Here is a 20301-nt window from a genome sequence, read left to right on the forward strand (position 1 = left end):
GAACATGTCTCTGCACGTGCCTACGCATAGAACACCGGAAGTAAACACAGTAAAGCGCGGCCGCGGTGGCCCCTCGCAGGTGGGTGACTTGCTTCTCTCTTTCGGATTTCTGACAATCTAAATACAAAACCCTGTGGAAGATGCCCCAGGGCTCTGCTGGAGTTAGTCTTCGTAAGACTATCGCTTCAACTACAGCACAGGCAAGGATCTGGGGAAACCCCCGCCTCTTAATTTGTAAATGTTGATGTAACGAGTGATGTGTTAAGTGGTGACTGTTCATGATACACCTTTATTAATACCTAATCATCTTCAAAACCCATGGAATTTCTATCATGTATTAAACACCTCTCTGTGAATTATTCAAAGTTTACAGAATTATGTAAAAGCAAAGAAGTACATTTCTGATAGCTTCAAGATTTTGTGTGTTTGTATTATTCAAAGGTTTGAGAGTTTCAAGAGTGTAGACGTGGATGAACATGATCTGAAGAGCAGGAAATCCAGAAGGAAAGCAGAGGAGCCAGCACTGCGCCCCATGCGGCACTGGGTAGGGAGACAGGTGAGTTTGCAGAAGGAGGAGGAAGAGCCGGGCTAAGGCTGACTCCAATGGGCAGTGGCTCGCTGCTGTGAGAGGCGGATGGACACATGTAGGCCGCACTGGGTACGGCTTTTATACAAATCAAAAGAAACAGTCGGGTCTCTGTTTCTAGAAAGACACGCAGAGGCTGCAGACAAACTGCAGCAGCTCTCAGGTAGGGCTGGTCTCTGCCTGTACCCATATCCGACAGTCACCGCCCACTCCACCCTTCCTGAAGCAGCCTCGAGGCTATGCTAGGGCCAAGATGCCACACCAGGCCAATGGCACAATCTTCACAAAAGGGAGGTTAGCTCACTGGGGTGGTGATAACAAGCCTTTGTCGCCCTGGATTTCCTGGTACTGAAGGTCCATATGGTGCCACCTCCACCCTGATGGTCAGTCAACATGGAACACCCCAGTTTCTGCTACCGGACCCTGCTCACCCGAGACTCTTCATGCCCACAACCATGGACCTAGCTCAGCTTCACCAGCAAACCAGAAGAGTGCCCGCTGGCTTGCAGGACGCGAGTGTGGAGACGCGGCTGGCTCTCCCTTCCTCTTCTAGTCTGTCTACCTCACCTTGCGCTAGTCTCTGGCCTGGCGGCTTGAAAGGTGCCCCCTGCCTGGCCCCACATGGATTTCAGTCCTCCCCAGGCGCTGCTGCCTCTTGACACACCGACACACACCTGGGGCCCCAACCCTCACGGAACGAAGCCCAAGTCAGGACAGACAGAGGCCAAGAAAGTCAGGGGAACGGCTCTGGGCCTTCCTCGCCCAGGGGGTCCAAGGCTGCAAAGCCACATGGGGTTAGTCCAAGGCTGAGAAGCCTCAGGGGTGACGAGAACAGGCCAACGCATCTCCCTTCCACCCGGCCCACTACACCATTGCCTTCAGACATGAGGCTGCTCCTTTGCCGAGGGCTACAATCAGATCTCCCCGTCAGAGGAGACAGGAGAGCCAGCGCGAGCGGGACCCACCTTGAAGATGAGGCAGTCACCCTGGTGCTCGGCGTACAGCGAGGTCAGCCGGTACTGGTTCTCCGTGGTGATGTCGATCTGGTAGCCGGTGAGCGTGTAGCAGGCCTTTCGAAACTCCTGGATCTTGGTCTGAAAAACCTCCTTGAGCCGCTGGTTCTTCAGCTCGGCGCTCTCCACCTGCTTCCTCAGCTCTGTGGGAGGGAGGGAAGGAGATGGTGAGTGAGGCACCAGGCCAGAGGGGCGGGGACCCAGGAGAAGGCAGAGTGCGGGCAGGAGTGGAGGCTGCCCAGGGACGAAGGCGGCCCACGTGTCGCACCGGCCAGCCTCCATCTGCACGCATGAGGAAACCAGAGTGAGGGGTGAACTGACACAGACTGACACTCTTAATAAAGTTACCGCATTAAGAACAGTAACTGAGGGCTGGACTCCAGAAGCAGCCCGGGCCCTTCCACAGGGACCAGCCCTTGGCCATCATGACAATGCCTGGAGCCACCCTAGTCACTGCCAGGAAGCCACAGGATCAGGCATGCCTTGGGGGCACCCCTGCCCCAATGCTCCAGCCATTTAGGCAAGAACCCTGAGAGAAGGTGGCACTGAGGACATGGGTCCCGAAGTGAAGGCCTGGGCCACCAAGCTGCCCAGTGATCCTGACCATCCATTCCCAGGCGGTGGTCTGGGTCCTTTCTAGGGTTGGAGGCCTGCCCCACAGAGCCAGCACTCAGAAACAGGGAGGCAGGTGGGAAGCCTCCTGGACGTTCTGGATCCTACTGCCCCAGGGCTTTGACCTGCCAGCCACCTCTGAGGCCAGACCACTTGTGAGATGACAGCTGGCCCCGCCCAGGCCCACTGACCCCCACACGGCTTTAAGTGACCATTCAGGGCACAACCCTGTGCCCTACCCGCCAGGACTTACAGCTGCTTGGGGAGGAAATGCTGTGCAGAGCCATCAGGAGGATAACAGCAATGATCATGAATCTCTCACCCGAGAGGTCTTCCAAGTAATTAAGCCTCGATTTATCCCCCCATTAATTATCAGGACTGGCTCCACTTAGAGGCACACAGAGCTGTCCCCTAGGCCGGGTGCTTCCCAGCAGTGCTGTCTGGAGCTGGCGATGGGGAGCCCTGCAGGGGCCCGGGACCGCTCCAGGCGGGGACGGGAGACACTGGATCCTATCCTGCAGGCCAGAGGAGCTGGGCCAGCCGCCAGCCTCCCTCCACTAGGACAAGGGACCAAATCACAGAACTGATGCAAGCGCCCACATCCAGGCACGGGACGGTCAGCTCCCTGGCTGGGCTGAGAAAGGGGACGTTCAAGTCAACCATGGCCACATGGCTGGGGAAAAACCAAGGGTTCCAAGCCCATGCAGCACCTGGGGGAAGGCTGGTCCTGAGTTAAAGATGAGTCTGAAGGCTGCAGGATGGGTGTGGGGTCCCCCAGAGGAGGGTGAGGGAAGACGCAAGTGTGAGTGCCTGCTGGCCAGGTCACAGTGAGTGAGAGAGGGGCTGCCTGGGAGTTCGTGCACAGTGGTCTGAAGAGACGCTTACAGGCCGGTTTACGGCAGATGGATGCAGTCAGGGTTGCTTCCTGGAAGAGGTAAGCAGAGACAGAAACCAAGTGCAAACAAAAAGCCCTCAAACCTGCAGAGGAAGACGGAGAATGTGGGAAAGGCCATGGTTCCAGCTTGGCTCAGTCTCCCCGACCTGTAACCCCAAACCTATCCCTTCACCCCGTCTCCCAGGACCTGTCTACCACATGGATATCAAAGGCGTTGGCCAGATCGTGTGCCAGAGGCCACCACTGAGAGCTCAGAGCTGCTGGGCATCCCCGACCGCATGAGTTCAGTCAAGCAGCATGTTCCATGTGCAAGTTCACTCACTGCCTGGCCGTGACAGCTACGAACACAGTCTGACCCCCAATCCACACACAAGGACACCGAGGCTCACAGAGATTCATTGCTGCGCTGCAAGAGAAAGGGCGCTGCCTGCCGTGGATTCTGGAAGGAGCAGCAGTGCAGGGCCTGTGTTCATGGCATTGGGATGTCAGAGGCTGGGAGGAGATGGGGTCTGTACCACTGTGGGTCTGTCAGCAGGGGGACCCTGGCACTGGTCCACCTGCAGGATTGCAGCGTCTGCACTGGGTTCGGCTCTTGCCCTGACCTGGCCTCCTCCCTCCGCTGCCGGCACACAGTCCTGTGGGACATTGTTATTCTACAGCTGAGCTCCTCCAGCAGGACAAGGCCAAAGGCCTAGGGCCCGGGGCCTGGGGCCCTTGATGAATCGAGCAATCAGGCAATGAAATCTGAAGGTTAATTGGCAGCAATGACCCCAATATTCTTCCCTGCATCCCTGGGCTGATCCTCTGGAAGACAGGGCCATCGGTAGCAGGAATCCAATACACAGAAGGAAGAATGCAGAGACCATACTTCAGAGGCCATAGTTTACCCCTAACGGGGCCTGTGCTGCCTTCAATACGTCTCAGACATCCAAAGGGGAAGAATTAGATTTTGGTTATAAATGCAGCCTGACTTTGGAGGAGGAAACAGCCATGTTTTCCCATAGACCTCAAAGCTGCCTCTATGCTGCTTACAGACCACAGGAAGCAGTCGGGGCTCCAGGCTGCATGGCCCACCCATGGTGGGTTGGCATGAGGTCCCAGGGCGAGGAAGGTGTTGTGTGGGGCTCTCTCTCAGTGGCAAAACCACCACCCATGCAGCTGGGAGCAGCCGGGCTGCTGCTTTCTCTCCTAGGGGCCACTCTCCCGCCTGCTGACAGCCGAAACCCAGGGCCCTGGAGAGTAAGTGACCACCTCCATGCCACATAGACCCTTGGAGGGGAAGGGGCCCTGACCCTGGTCTCCTGTCCAGGTAGGGAAGGGTCCATCCTCTAGGTAAGGCTGCCTCAATGGTCGATTCAGCTTGGAGCAGATCAAGCCAGCATTCTGACTCCTCTTCATCCCTGTAGTTCAGCTGCTTACATAAAGGTGAATGAATAATTCACACAATGGTTTGGATTAAATAAATAAAAGATGGGTTTTCCGCCTTGGAGATGTCATCACTATCTTGGCAGTTGCTCTCACGTGGCCTCCTCTCAAGTGAGCCAGGAGCCTGGGCTTCCTCTAGGCTGGGTTCTGTGGGCCTGGACGCTGGGCAGGCTCCTCTCAGAGACCCTAGAAGCCAGTGGCAGAGACCTCTCAGGGTGAGAAGCAACAGCCCTGTGCCTGACCTAGGCCCTCCTCTCTGGCTTCCAGGGCCACACCAGGCTTAAAGGCAAACCGTAGAGGCCCTGAGCCCCTCAGAGCCCTGGCCCAGCCCACCTACAGCCCTGGCTCCCACCTTTCCTGCCTGGGGATGCTGAACTCTGGCCACACTGACCAGGAGAAACTGCCTAGGAAGCAGCCGCTTCCCTCTGCCTGGATGCCTGCCCTCCTTGGGCCCCTCCTCCACACCCCTGGAACCCTTACTTTGAGCAGAGCCAGCCCTCTTGGAGGCTCCTGCTAACACCTTGCAGGGATGCAGAGACACACTTCTGGTGCCGATGGGCTCTCAGGTCCTTGGTGAGGGGCAGGAGAGGAAGGAGAACAGCAGGTGTTCAAGTGGGAGTCAGAGAGGATGCGGCAGCAGCCACCCAGGGCCCGGGTCCTGGGGTGTTCCAGGGGAATGAGGGCATCCACAATGTGGGTGCCTAAACAGCTACCCCCTCACTACCTTAGCCTCATACCTGCCTCCTTCTGGGATGACATGAGGCAGCCACGAAAAGGACAGAATAAAAATAAATTGCGCTCCATTACACAAAGGCTAGCTAGCAGGGAAGAGAGGCTTTATAGCCTGAGAGCCTGGATGTCAGGATAAAGGAGCGTTTACGGCACTTATCTCAAGAGGCCCAGTTCACAGCCTGAAATGTGGAGAACGGTTCTACCTTGGCAGGACAGAAAGAGCCAACACACAGGTACGGCCCACGGGGACGGGGACAGAAATGCTGGGGTCTAGGACTTTCAGAAGCAGGGAAGAGGTAACAGTACTTTTCCCTATATCCTCTTTACTTCTTGGAGTGTTACGGGGCATATGTAGACGAGAGCAAGCAGAGATCCTTTTGAAAGGTACCAGTGGATCTTAGGAGCATGGCCCCAGGGCACTGCCTGTCCACTTCCAGCCTTCCCCAGGGGCCTGAGCTATACGCAGGCTGAACCGGGCCTGCAGGCTACATGAGCCTCAGGGCCCAGGGAACCCTCAGGGTTCGGGGGCTCTGGCCTTGCTGCTCGTCCTGCAGTGGGAAGAGGCCCTGGCACTACCTCAACTCTGTGGGCCTGGACTCTGTGACCTTCCTCTGGGACCTGTACCACAAGTGGGGTCAGCCTAACCCCTATCTGTGTCCTGAGACCAGCCTGGCCAACACAGTGAAACCCCGTCTCTACTGAAAACACACAAAAAATTAGCCAGGTATGGTGGTGGGCACCTGTAATCCCAGCTAGTCAGGAGGCTGAGGTAGAGGCCACAGTGAGCTGAGATTGTCCCTCCAGCCTGGATGACAAGAGTGTAACTCAGTCTCACCAAAAAAAAAAAAAAAAAAAAAAAAAGAGCCTGGGCCACTCTGTTTACCAAGCACCTGTAGGCACCTGCAGGCACTGGGCAGCGCTGCCTGAGGACGCCAGCCCTGTGCAGCTGAGGCAGCTGGCCCACATGGGAAGACCCCACATGCGGAAGAGATGCCAGCCCTGATGCTTCCATAAGCCCCTGAGCAGCCTCTTCTCAGGCTGGCTTCGGTTCTCTGGGCCAATACTGCTCCTGCCACCCTGTCCAGTCCCTGTCCAGGATGGGAACGCCAGCCATGTAGACAGAGCTCCATGCTCCTGCAGCAAGACACGGGCTGAGGCAGGGCTCTCTCCTGGGGTATTCACACCCCGCTGGGTGCCCTGGCCTGGCCATCAATGTAGCCACATCTGGTCCTGGCCTGACCTCATTCCAGTCCTGCCCCAGGGCTCTGACTGCTTGCTCCCTTTCCCAGCTGCCTCTCCTGCACCCAGCTTCTCCCTGGCTCCAGCCTCTCTTTTGAGAGGCTTTGCACACTCTCTCTTTTCCCTGCAGGGTGCAGACTGTGGCTCCCACAGAGCTGTTTCAGATGCCTGGGCCTCATGCTCCTTCCCTTCGATGTACTTGGAGCTCAGGGGGGTGGGGCCAGGCCTGTGTGTCACTACCAAACCCGCCCTGCACCTGAGAACCTGGAACATGGGAGTGCGAGATGGGCGTGTGCTGAACATTCAGGTGAGCAAAGCCACCATCCCCCTACCGCCCTGAGCTCCTGCCCCTGCACAAGCCTCATGGTCAGCTTAACCACAAGCAGGCACACACACAGCAGATGGCGGCACACGCGCCTACCGCTGAACATCCGTTCACCCTGAACACCCATGTTCATCCCTGAACATACAACCTTCCTATGGCCTCCGAGAAAAACCCCTTAAGATCAAGGCAGGCTGAAGAGAGGCCTTGCCACTGTCCTGCTCCCAAGCCCCCAATCCTAACCCTGCTGTGGCCATCAGGGTCACTATGAGAGTCGGGGGCCTCCAGGGGCTTCAGACTATGAGGGGAGGGTAAGGGTACCCATGGCCTCAGAGCTGCTTTCAGCTACTCCAGCCCCTGCTATGCCCCCATCTCCCAACCACCATCACCTTGTCCCTGGCCCACTGTCCCCCAGCTCCTGCCCCGAGCCTAGACAGATGCCCCAGTGAGGAGCTGGCCTGGGTCCAGGCCTGCATGGGGGCCACCATGGGCCCCAAGTCCCAGACTACACCACAACTCTCAGTTTAGGAACTGGAAGCAGCTTTTGAAATTTTCCTTTGGGGACTTGAGGCAGAGCCATTTTTCTTTCTAAATAGTGAATAAAATACAGTTAACCATGTTGGGATTTTCAGGCTTTAAAAATCCCACGAAAAGGGACTAATATTTCACCATTAAACAAAGCAGCCCCCAAGGCCCAGGCCAAGCCAAGCGGATAATTCTACTTGGCAGATGCCCAGTCCCACCAATGATACCCTATGGCCAGGAGGAAGGGGGTGATTCCCAGCTCCACACAGTGGCTGTGTGTTCACGGACAAGCCACCTCACCTCTCTGAGCCCCCTTGCCTCCCTGGGTGTGGGGTGAGGAGGGCAACATCACCTGCCCCCGGGTCAGTAAGACAGTGGAGGCGAAAACCCTCTTGGCATAACGTGTTCCTCTTCTTAAAACCCGGCCCCATGCTGTCAACAACCACTTGGTCGACTATAGATGTCACAGGTACTCGGCACAGAATCTGAGTGGCAGGCCTAAGTCCAGGTGTAGAGTGAGGGGGCAGTGTGGTCTGGGCTGCAAGGACACCCAGATCACCTGAGCATGGTCTGGACTGACTCCAGAGACACAGGGCGACAGCCCTGGTCCCCAGAGAGTGTGGCAGAGCCTCCAGAAGGCAGTGGCCCACGGCACCAGAGCTCAGGAATAAGTCCGGCCAGGGCCACCCCGAAGGGTGAGAAGAAGGCTCTCAGGGGATGCGGGTGGCCAGGCAGGACGTTCACCCACACACAGTCCTGATAATGGAGCGGGGCCCGGGCACAGCACCTTTCCCAGCTCAAAGGCTAAGATTCCAGAATGACAGGCCCGGCAAATATGTCACAGCTGCTGCAGCCAGAACTGGGTGCCACCTGGCCCAGGACTGTAGCTGCCCCAACTCTCGTGATCGCACCCTTCAGCAGGTTCCTGAGAGATGACATGAGACAGGGAATATCATCTGGAAACCCAAAGGGCTGAAGACATTTCTACTTCACCTTCAGGGCCGATGGATAATTTGTCCAGATGCAAAATTCCAAGCTGTAACAACCCCTCCTTCAGTTGTGTTTTTTTTTTTTTTTTTTTTTTTTCGAGACAGGGTCTCACTCTGTCACCCAGGCTGGAGTGCACTGGTGTGATTGTTGCTCACTGTAGCCCCAAACTCCTGGGCTCAAGCGGTCCTCCCATCTCAGCCTCCCAAGTAGCTGGGGTCACAGGAGCCCGCCACCACATTGGGCTAATATATATATTTTTAGGCTGTATATATGTATTTTTTCATGTTGCCCGGTTGGTGTTGATCTCTGGGCCTCAAGTGTTCCTTCTGCCTTGGCATCCCAAAGTGTTGGGATTACGGGTGTGAGCCATGCACCCAGCCTCTCCTCCAGTGCTGAAGGCATCGCCTTCCCATCTCAAAGGCTCAGCGCTGCTGTGGAGAAGCCTGAAGCCATCCTGACTTCTAGTCTTTTGCAAGTGACTGGTTTTCACTCCCTGGAAGTAGCAAAGAAGTCCTTCTGTTGTCAACATTATGGAGCTCCCCCAAAACGCATTTCTCTCATGACCCCCTCACACGGTCTGCTTCCCCTGTGTCTATTCTCCATCTCTCTCAGCAGCCGTCTCCCTGGTGGCAGCTGGGCACTTGCATGAGCAGCAGCTCCAGAGGGGCCTGCTGGACTGTTTCCGGGGAAGCTGCCAGCATCAGCATCTCCAGATCTTCCCTCTGGACAGGTCTGACAGGTCAGAGATGACTCTCAGACGCTTGGTGCCAGTGAGAACACAGCCCAGGAGGGAACGTGCCTGGACTTGGAGCAGCGGGACCAGCCTCTGAAGGTGCCTGGCACCTGAGTGGTTACTTGTGGGTGACGCAGGGGCCCCCACACCAGGCCCAGGCCTGACCTCGAAGAGAGATGACTAAGAACTCCCACACGCTGCAGACACAGGAAGCCCATCAAGGTGGCCTCCAGGCCCAGGGGTGGGCAAGCTGCCAGAGTGTCTCAGCAGTGAACATTCTGGGCCCCGGTCCTGCCTAGGCCCAACACCAAGCCATGCTTCCTGGGACTGAATTATTCATGTCTTGAAAACTTCTAAACTACTTCAGTTTTACATTTCTAAATATTTAATAATTAGGCATCAAATATTGATGCAATTTTATTAGCAGCTGTGGGCACAGGGCATTGCAGTGGTTGTGGCTGTAAGGTTTGTATCCGGGTCCTAGCTGGCTATGCAAGAGACGGCAGGAGGTGGGGACTCACCTACAGGCTGGCCAGGGCCCCCCAAGATGCCACACCGTAAGAACCCTGCCTCAGCATGGCCTATAGCACCCCACTCGGCTCATCTCAGGGGCTGCCTGCCTGCCCCAAATCCAAATTCCAAGACCAGCCTGAGTGGCCAGCAGGCAATCAAGGTACCCAGGAACTGGCTTTGGCCACAGGTGGATAGGATGCTACCATCTGCCAGCCAGGGCCTTCTGCTACCCCAAGAAGATGGTCGCTTCAACTCAGCTGGTGCCAGAGGGCCCTAGAGATGCGGCCTCCACGATGAGCCAGGAGTTCCCTGCTGGGCAGAAATGGCATGCTGTGCAACAGCAAGGAGGCGCTCACCCTGGAATTACATGCAGAGGAGCCGCTTGTGGGCCCAGTGCCTGGCAGGCGCTGCCTGGGCGCGCTCTGTGTGGCTTTCAAACAGGGCACCTCTGTGTGATTAACGACTCACTCCAGCAAGCAGTTTGTCACCTTGCACAAAAATGATGTGAAAAGACACCAGCAATTACAGCCCACCAGATTATGGAGCGGGAGAGTCCCGGGGTGACAGGCGGGTGCGGAGATCATATTTGGAGAAGACTCCTCCCCCACCACCAAGAACATAGCAGCTGAACCCCAAGGGACAGCCCCCCAGGCACCAGGCTCAACAGCCCCCATGGGGCCCTTTGGCAGCAGAAGCCCAATGGCGCCTTGGCAAAGGAGGGACAGTGGCCCTGGGTCTGTGATCCTCGGGAAACCCTGCCTATGTGAGAGATGTGGCACCTGCTGGATGGACATGGAGACGCTGCAGGTGGCCAGGATCCAGCTCCACAACCTCCGGCCAGCAGCACATGAGCACCCCCAGCACCAGGGTTACAGGGAGGGCTGGTCCAATGTGCCAGCACTGTTATCGGACCCCCAAACACCCGCCAGGCTCGGGGACAAAGCTAGTCCCCATGTGGAGCACCGTCCGGGGGCTGAGCAGCTGCCTCCATCAGTCTCTCAGGCTTCAGTTCAGAAATGCCTCCCCGGGCCACACCACAGGGGGTCTTCTGGGCACCCCATGTTCACTTTCTCCCTAGAGCTCACGAGCATCTGGGTTCACATGTCTGCCTGTGTCCTGGCCCCTCCTTCACCAGAAACATGTTCCTCAGGTGAGGCCCTGCTTGGGCTTTGAGTAGGTGCCTGTCCAGGGCAGGAACACCTGGCCTCTATGCACCTACCCTGGCCTGGCCCGGCCCTGCCCCTGGGGAGCATGGCTGCGTCTGTCCCCACCTTCTGGACTGGGAAACCAATGATGAGAAAGCAGGGAGAGGGCTCCCTGTGGCCCTAGTCTGGTGGGATGTGGGCTCCAGCATGGGGATGTGGGGCCACAGGGCCTCTCTCCTGACCCAACCCTGCACCCACCCCCTGCCCATGGGCCCTGGTAGGGCCTGGCCTGGGCATATCAGTCCTTACAAGTAGCCTCAGTTGCCTGAGCCCACAGCCCTGATGAGCCATGAGGTCTCATAACTGCAAGTGTGCCCCATGTCCTAACTGCCACTTCCACAGTTCCCGTTCCTGTGCAGCCACCTCTCCATCCATCACCTGCACCCCTTGAGCCAGAAAACTTGGGTCACCTTGAGGCTTTCTGGACTTGGCACTCAACACATCTCTGGGTACCAGGTTTCAACAGTCTGTCCTCACCAACCCTCCCTCCCTCACCAACCCTCACGAATTCCCTGGACCACCTCTGCTCGGGGTCTTTCTTTGCTAAAGTCCAAATTCTACTTCCTGTCACCCTCCTCTTCCTCCTCCTCCTCCTCCTCAGGCCCCAGGGGTCCTTCTTTTGAGGCAGAGCCTGGCTTTGGAAGGGAAGCACTTCCACCGGGTGCAGCCACTTTTATGCCCCACAGGCATCCTGCCATCAGCCACTACAAATCCACAGTCCTCCCAGATACCCCAGGCACACTCAATGTGCGGTCCTCATTTCTGCTGCCACATGTGGCAGGCACGTTTGCCCTCTATCAGGGAATGATGTTCACCAGTGAACTTCTGCAAGACCAGGCTCCAGGGTCACCTCCAGATGAGATCCCTCTGGGTGTCTCATCCCTCTCCCCTGGACTGGGCCTGTACCTCTGGTGCAAGCACACTCCTTTCCAGCTGCGGCCACCTGTTCAAGGCCACCTCCCTCACCATGTGAGCTGCCTGAAGGCAGGGGCTGGTTCTCTATGCAATGGGGGCTGGGAGGCGGCAACTGCAGGGCGGAAGTGGCAGGAGTGGGCTGGGTTCCACATCCCCTCGGATACTTGACTCCACACCAACCCCCATGATGCCAGGTCTGCTGCTGCAGCTCCTGGAAGGTAAAGCCTTTAGCCTCAGGAAGCCTCCCTCGACGGTTCCTGCTCCCTTCACTCCCTTCTCCAGGCTGGGCTGATGGGAGCCACCGCCAAACCCGGAAGTCTGCAGGAGCACAGAGAGCTGTTGGGATAGTTTCATTCTGACCCAAAATCCTAACGGTGGGAAATGGGGGTGGCAGGGGTCCAGATGGCAGCAAGGGCCCTGCGTGCGGGTGCAGAACCCAGCACTAGCCAGCTCCACATGCATTAGCTGGGGAAATGGCATGGCCAGCCCTGTCGACTGGACGAAGGATGGCCGATCTGAGAGATGGACAGCAAATGGGGACATGCCTTGGCTCAAAAGGAAAAGTAAACCCCCTTTTTAGGGAATATGAGAGATGAAAAAATCCAGTGAAAGAAAGCGGTTGAGGTCAGAGGTGACTCCTCCTGTTAGGGTGAGGTGAGGCAGGCGGAAGGTGCAGGCGCCAGGAGAGACGAGAACGGGAGGCCACTGCAGAGGCCGCAGGCCTGTGAGGAGACACCAGCCCACAGTGGGCAAGGAACGTCCGTCCTCTTGCAGCTCCTTGTGGCACCGGCAGGGCTACGATCCCTGCAGCTGATGGATCAGCACCACTAGGACCCTGTGCTCCCTGTCCCTGCACCGGCAGATGCAGGCAGGTGACAGGGTGGGGGAAAGGTCTTCACAGCACTTCCCTCTCACTGCCTCCAGGCAGACCCAGCCTCACAGGCTCATGGCCAGGGCCCCTGTGCACGCGGGGAACCCATCACGCATGCACCTTCCAGAGCCAGAAACACTCCAGAGGGAACAGTACACCACAGTGACATCACAGCAGAGCCAAGATGCAACCACAGAATACCGCTGCCTCATGTTTCCGGAAGCCTCCTTCCAGGAACGTGCCCAGTAGCTGGCCCGTGGAGGGAGGCCTGGGGTGGTGGCTGTGGTGAGGTCCCAGGAGATGTGGGGGCGGGGCAGTGGGGGCTCCAGCCACTTTGCATGCCACATGCATTATTAATTTCCCCACAGAGGCTGGCAGAACCTCAGCTCCCCGGCAGGCGAGCCCCCTTTGAGAAGAGGGAAGCCTTTCCAGAGCTCATCTTTTATTGACTGGGTCATTTTCAAGTCAATCTGTCTGCTTTTGGCAAGACAAGAGTTTTAAATCTCCTGTCTCTTTTCCCTTTTTGAGATGTGGCAGTCTATGAAAACCTGCTAATGTATTCAGCAAGGCCTCGGATTCAAGATGTAATGAACTCTTCAGATAGCAGGAGACTCAGGAAGAGGATATGGAACTGCTCCAGTAATTGGAGCAGCCAGAGAGAAGGCTCTGGAAGGAGCAGGGCAAGGAGCAGGGATTGGGGTTGAGTGGAAGCAGGGACCCGAGTGCTGAGGACCCGAGAGCATTGGGAGCACATCCTCCCAGAGGAGGGGCTCCGGGGTGGGGTTGGGGACTCATCAAAGCAGACAGGCTCTGCGTGAAGAGGAATCCGTGCGGTACGTGTCCACCCTGGAGGAGGGAGTGAAGGGAGTGGGAACTGTCCGGGAGGCTCTCTGAGGCTAAAGGCTTTACCTTCCAGGAGCTACAGCATGAGGGTTGGTGTGGAGTCAGCAAGCCGGGACCTTACAGGAGCCCTGGCTATAGGGTGGAGGGGAGGGAGAGCCCTCGGCTGACACCACAAGAGTTTCATGATTTACAGCTGCTAGGTGAGGAGGGAGAGCAGCCCCCAGTGGCCTCTCCCCCTAGGACAAAGCTGAGGCTGAGAGGGAAGCTGCTGCTTGAGGACACAGTAGAGCAGCTGGGGCTGCAGCGCAGGCTGTCCGGGTTCTGCAGGGAGTGGAGGGGAGGCTCCCTGACTGCCTCTACCACATGCACCAGACATGCGGCCGAGCTGGCTCTTCCCAGCCCCCGCCTGGCCAGTGCTGGCCTGGAGGCCTCAGGACCTGGGGGTCGGAGGCAAGAGATGACACTGTGATGGGCGGCGGGAGACCAGACACACGCCAGGAGGTGATGGCCACGCCTGGTCCCCAGGACCACAGATGGAAGGGGAGTCTGTAGATGTGTCCAGGGCAGGGATGGTAAGACGGCAGATGGTCCTGCATTATCCTGGTGGCCCGCTACAACCATACAAGTCTTCACATGTCAGAAAGGGAGGCAGGAGAGTCGGATAGAGATCTGAAGATGTGCGCTCTGGCTCTGAGGATGGAGGAAAGGCTGAGTGCCAAGGCACAGGGGTGCCTCTGGGAGCCAGAAAAGGCAGGATATGGATTTTCCCCAGCGCCTCCGAAACGAACCAATCCTGATGAGCCCTAGCCTTTAGCCCAGGGAGACGTACGGGCCTCCAGAACCATAAGATCACATCATGTTGAGTTTTTGGTTTGTTGTTTTTTTAGACAATGTCTTGCTCTGTTGTGCAGGGTAGAGAACAGTGGTGCAATCACAGCTCACTGCAGCCTCCGACTTCCATGCTCCAGCAGTCATCCTGCCCCAGCCTGCAGAGCAGCTGGGACTATAGGCACAGCTGATGGGTGCTACCACACCCATCTGATTTTTTTTTTTGTTTTAGAAATGGGGTCTCGCTATGCTGCCCAGGCTGGTCTCAAACTTAGCGTCAGGCAATCCCCCACACCTGGGCCTCCCAAAGCGCTGGAATGACAGGCCTGAGTGCCACACCGGCCCTGCTGTGTTAAGTAACTCAGTCAGTGCTGGTGTGTTGTGGCAGCAACAGGAGCCTCCTGCAGTGGCATCTAAGGATAGTGTGGGCCTCTGGTATTCCAAAGCCGAGCCCTCCCTGCTGGGCCACAGAGCAGTGGGGACTGGGGTCTTACTGGGAGTGGCCCTAGGACCAGGGTCCTCAGAAACACTGCTCAGCTCTTCATTCCCTCAACAGGTATGTTTGGAGAGGTACTGGGTGCCTGGCATCACCCCAAGCCCCGAGGACACAGTGTGCATGGACAGATGAAGCCCCAGCCCTAATGGAAGTTGCCTTTCAACTAGGGAGACAGATCAAAAATAAACAAAGTGCAACAGAAACACCTCAGGGCAGAAGTGCTAGAGAAACGCAGCAAGGAGGGGCGGGAAGCTGGGAGGGGGACGGTTGCAGTTTGAAAAGGTGTCCTGGCAGCACCTCGCTGTGACGGAAGGAGGAGACCCAGGGCAGACTCAGGAAAAAAGCCATGCGCTTCCTGGGACAGAAAGCTGCAGGGCCAGGAAACGGGGTGTGCAGAGGTGCTGAGGACAGTCCGGGGCAGCGAGGAGGGCCCTAGCAGGCCGATGCAGCACATTCGTGGAACAGTCTTCCAAGGCGGGCTGGAGGACACATGCTACCTGGATCTAAGTCTCACAGTTGGGGAAGTACCCATAGCAGGCTGCGTGGGACTGCTGCAGGGATAAGCGGGCGCATTGCTGGCACAGAAGACAGCCCAGACCGAAATGTTCAGCATCAGGGGCTTCTCAAAAAATAGGTGAAAGCGGCCGGGTGCGGTGGCTCAAGCCTGTAATCCCAGCACTTTGGGAGGCCGAGGCGAGTGGATCACGAGGTCGAGAGATCAAGACCATCCTGGTCAACATGGTGAAACCCCATCTCTACTAAAAATACAAAAAAATTAGCTGGGCGTGGTGGCGCTTGCCTGTAATCCCAGCTACTCAGGAGGCTGAGGCAGGAGAATTGCTTGAACCCAGGAGGTGGAGGTTGCGGTGAGCCGAGATCGCGCCATTGCACTCCAGCCTGGGTAACAAGAGCGAAACTCTGTCTCAAAAAAAAAAAAAAAAAAAAAAAAAATAGGTGAAAGCAATTCCATGGGGAAAGAAAGGTCTTTTCAATGGACAGGGTCAGAACAACCCAATGTCTACATGGGCAGTGAGATGTGGACCCCTCCCCACTCCACGTACAGAACCAGTGGGATGAGGATCTTAGTCTAAGGGCGAAAGCTTCTGGAGAAAAGAGGTGATTGCAACACTGGGGTCAGCAAGGAATTCTCAGGACAAAGCACTACTATGGAAGGAAAAAGTGATACAGTAGACTTCATCAAGATTTAGAACTTTGCTTATCAAAAGAAAGCATTAAGAAAATGATGTCAGGTCTCCATATGCAAGCCTGGAGCCTTCGCTGATCACCTCCCACTCCCCCATTATCCATGATTGCCCAGTAGAGCTCCCCTCTCACATATAAGCTTCCCCTCACCCCACTCTGCCATCTTAACTGTTACTATGATAATGTGACTACTCCTCACCCCACCCTACCATCCTAACTACTCTTACCCCACCCGCCATAGTAACTGAACTGCTGATAATGGACACTCCTTGCCCCTACCCCCACCACTGTAACTGATCTTACTCTGTAACTTCCCACTGCCCACCTCAAACCTATAAAACCCACTCCTTTTCTACTGTCCTTTGCTAACGCCCTTTTCAGCCTTAGCCCACCTGCACCCAGGTGAATAAACAGCCATGCTGCTCATACGAAGCCTATTTGGGGGGTCTCTTCATTCAAAGCATGCGTTTTTAACAATTAGAAAACAATTCAGTCAAAAATAGGCAAGGATTTAAGTAGGTGTTTGGCCAAAGACCTATGAGCGGCTAACAAGCCATGACAGTGCCCAGCAGCCTCACCTGTTAGGAAGTGTGGGCATCCCAACACACCCCGCACCCACCAGTGGGGCTGTGCTCAGAAAGACAACACACTGCCCAGGCCAGGAAGGTGGGGTCCCCAGGAGCCTCATGGGGGCATGCAACAGGTGAAGCCACCTCGGAAACCATAAGGCAGCTCCTCTCAGTGTCCAGCAGAAATGCACCCTGGAACTTGTACATTCCCTTTCGCCTGGAGAAATGAAAACTGCATCCACACAAATACTTGCACCCAAACTTCCACAACAACATGATTCACTACAGCTGAAAGGCAGAACCACCTAGACATCCCTCAGCTGAGGAATGGATGAGTGAAATGTGGTCCATCCATGCAAGTGCAAGGCAGCATGCTGGGCAGCAGAAAGAGAAGAGCATGACACACCCCACAGCATGGGGTCCCCGGACGAACCCAGTTAGACACGGCATGAGGGGGATGCCCAGGAGACACACCTGGTGAGACACGGCAGTGGGGAGGGGGAGACACACCCAGTTAGACACGGCATGGGGGGTTGCCCAGGAGACACATGGCTGGGTGGGGGGTAGGAGACATACCCAGGGAGATACAGCACATGGGCGGGGGGGCCTAGAGAGACACGCCCGGTAAGACACAGCACAGGGGGTCCCAGGAGACACGTCTGGCAGAGGGCAAGCCCTTGAGGAAAGGACTCTACTAAGATGGCCCCTCGGAGCACACATACCCTCCAGGGACCTGCAGGGGAGCCAGCAGCTGCCCAGGCCAGGCCAGCGGGCGTTAGGGGCTGGTCACTGGCAGGTGGTGTCTTGTACCCTCCCTGCAGCTACCCTCTCTCACTCATAGAAGGGACAGCAGTCCCGATCCCACGGTGGGGGCCAGGCTGGGGTCCCAGGAGCTCGCTGCATGAACAGTCGGAGAACACTACTTGCCTACCAGGTAGGACCCTCACGCATCTCCTGAGCCAGAAGAACCCAGGTGGAGGACGAAGCTTCTCTGGTGCCCTCCAGTCATCACGGCATCTCTCAACAAGAATGTGCTCTGCTCCCTGCTGCAGCTTCCCTCCTGCTCTTCTGGGATGAGGATGCCCACAGACTGCCTCAGGGCAGAGGCAGGTTGGCTCTCCTCCCTGGACCAGGCACCCAGTTCCCTCCATCCACATGCCCTCAAGGCTTGGCATCCAGGTGGTACTCAGAACACACGAAGGATCCAGCAAGGGAGCTGTGGCATGGAGCCACCCGCCCTGCACCACCAGTACGTGGGTCTCCACTCAGTTGCCCACCAAGCATGCAGACCACCCAGCCCTGCCCACATGGGCTCTGCTCAAAGGAGCCTCCTGACCGCCTGCGGTCCAGAGGTAAGGACACAGGGGCCAAGGCCGAGACAGGGCTTGGTGCCCACCCCAGGTGAAGGGCGTGCCTCCCCTCCAGACAGCCAGAGATCCCAGCAGCGCCGCCCCTCCCTGCCCCCAGCACCGCCTGGCTCGAGCTCAGGGGAAGTGCAGGGTGGCTGTGTCAGGCTCTGAAGAGCTCCACTTCAATCAGTTTTCAATGCAACTGTGAAGATATCCCTAATTGGGTATTTGGCTTGAGTTACTAGCAAAGTTTACAGACCTGCCAGAAAGAAAGAGGAGAGGAGAAGGGAGTTGCAGGGCAAGGGAGCTGCTTGCTAGGGCTGGGGATTATGAGCGGGCTCCTCAGCAGTTCCTGTGGCCTGCTGCCTGGGGCACAGACTGTGTGGCCGCACCCAGCGGGGACAGGGAAGGCATCCTGGGCACTTCTGCCAGATGCAGCAGGAAGGGCGGGGCCACCTGGCTGTGCCAGGAACACTCTCATGCATCGCCGGTTCCGCAGGACAACAAAGCCCCAGAGCATCAGAGAGAAAGGCTAGCAAGGATGGTTGGTGGCCCTAACTGCTGGAGCTCAGGCCTGGACTGCATCAGGCCCCCCTGTGGTTCAGTCTTCAGCCCAGAGCCCAGCAGACTACGTGGGGGGTTGGAGAGAGGCCCAGGCAGTGCTGTGTCCCCACTAATCGAACTCTGGGCCCACCCATCACACCCCACTGCACAGACCAGCGCCTCCACCTCTGCCCGGTCCACAGCCAGCACCCGGCTCAGCCTGCCACGTACCCTGTTCCACTCTGCAGCCAGGCTACCTTCCAAATTGAGAGGATGCCTCCATGGCTCTGTGTGACCCTCAGGATAGAGCCCAGAATTCCCACAGTAGCCCAGTGGAGACCGCCCCAGCCTGATCACTGCCCTCACTGCAGTGAGGCCCACCTGTGTTCCAGTCCTGGGACCCCAGCCCCAGCAAAGACCCCTCCCCACACCTCTGCTGACTTGTTGGTGCTGCAGAACCTGGACAACACCTGGGCCCACCTGAGGAGACCACAGTTCCCGGCCCCAGGGCGACTGCTGCTGTGGCTACTCCTGGCTCCAGCTCCCCACCCTCCCCTCTCTACAGGGCACCTCTGAGCACACAGGGTGAGAGCAAATGGCAGAGCAGGGGCGCTGATCCTTCCAACACCCATCCTGTCTCTGGGTTACCCCAGGCTCTTGCCACCAGGGCAGTTCTCTTGGGCTCAGGCTGTCATGACCTGGCCTCTCCCCAGCAAGGACAAGGACCTCCTCTATCGTTCACTCCAGGGCGTCTGTAGAGATCATCCGCCTGCCAGTCTCACCCTCAGTGCCGGGACAGATGCTCACAATTGCTCCAGGACCTGGGCAGGTGGTCCATTTCTCAGATGGGGAAGCTGAGATGCAGAGAAAAGGGCCCCACCCAGACCCCCAATTGTGATGGCGTGCAGCAGGACTTCTATCCGAGTCCTCTGACCTCAGGCTACTGGGCGGTCCAACACGGCTGCCCCGGCCTCTGATGCCCATACTAGTGTGCTGGAGCCAGGAACACCCTCAGCTTGCAAGGTCTTCTCTGCCTTCTCTCCCTGACCTGGTGCATGGGGTCCAGGAGCCTGGCAGTGAAGGCAGAGCTGAAAGCCAAGCCTGCAGTCCTCACTGGGGAACTACTGCACAAAGGGAGGATCCATGGCCAACGGGCTCACTGGAAGCCACATTTGTTTCTCTGCCCACGAGCCTGGCTCAGCTTCTACCAAATGGGCTCCTGCACAGACCCATGCCAAGGGGCTTGGATCACAACCACCATCATCGCCTTCACCATCATGCTAAGCACACATTGTGGGCCAGCAGTGCCTACCCTATAAACATACCCTCCACAATGACTGTGGCTGGAGTGAGCCACACCTCAGAGCTGCGAGAGCTGAACCCAAAGTCACACAGCTGCTGGTGCAGTGCTGGGGCCCCAGAAGGGTGCAAGGTCCAAGTCCAGAACAGCTGACAGAAAGTGGCAGCCCCTCCTCCACCAGCTCAGGAGCAACCTTGCTTTGGAACCCAAATTTAGCTTCCAACAACAAAAACAAACTGGATATGACCCTGGGGAGGGAGCTGAAGTTGCAAAGGGCCCAGGGTGGGAGGGTGGTGTCAGCCTTATGCACACCCCCTCCTCCGCCCACCCAACACTTACCGAGAGCCAGCTCCAGTGACACAGAGGTCCTCAGGAGGGCACACAGTGGGGCTGCAGCAGCACTAGGAGACAGCAGCCCCTGGAGTCAGGAGCCGAGGGTGTATGGACCCAGCCTCCCTGTCCTGCAGGACATGAGTGCTCCTGGGTCTCTGGCTTGCCCCCAACCCTGCAGCTCTTGGGACTTGCCCCATCACTGGGTGAACCAAGTCCCTGTAACAAGTGTCTCCGTGTGTGCATGTGCGTGCATGTGCATGT

General features: G+C 57.2%; 1 protein-coding gene across 5 annotated transcripts in view; it reads right to left on the reverse strand.

The window, feature by feature from the left end:
- The window catches only part of MAD1L1 (mitotic arrest deficient 1 like 1), a 397602-nt gene that overhangs the window by 74152 nt on the left and 303149 nt on the right, over positions 1-20301 (reverse strand). For all 5 annotated transcript variants that reach the window (XM_074406819.1, XM_039470915.2, XM_074406821.1 and 2 more), the window contains one exon: positions 1552-1742. In XM_074406819.1, coding sequence (XP_074262920.1) covers positions 1552-1742 — 191 coding nt within the window. The remainder of the gene's footprint in view (positions 1-1551; positions 1743-20301) is intronic.

Source organism: Saimiri boliviensis, chromosome 1 (assembly GCF_048565385.1).
Source record: "Saimiri boliviensis isolate mSaiBol1 chromosome 1, mSaiBol1.pri, whole genome shotgun sequence".
Lineage (NCBI taxonomy): Eukaryota > Metazoa > Chordata > Mammalia > Primates > Cebidae > Saimiri > Saimiri boliviensis.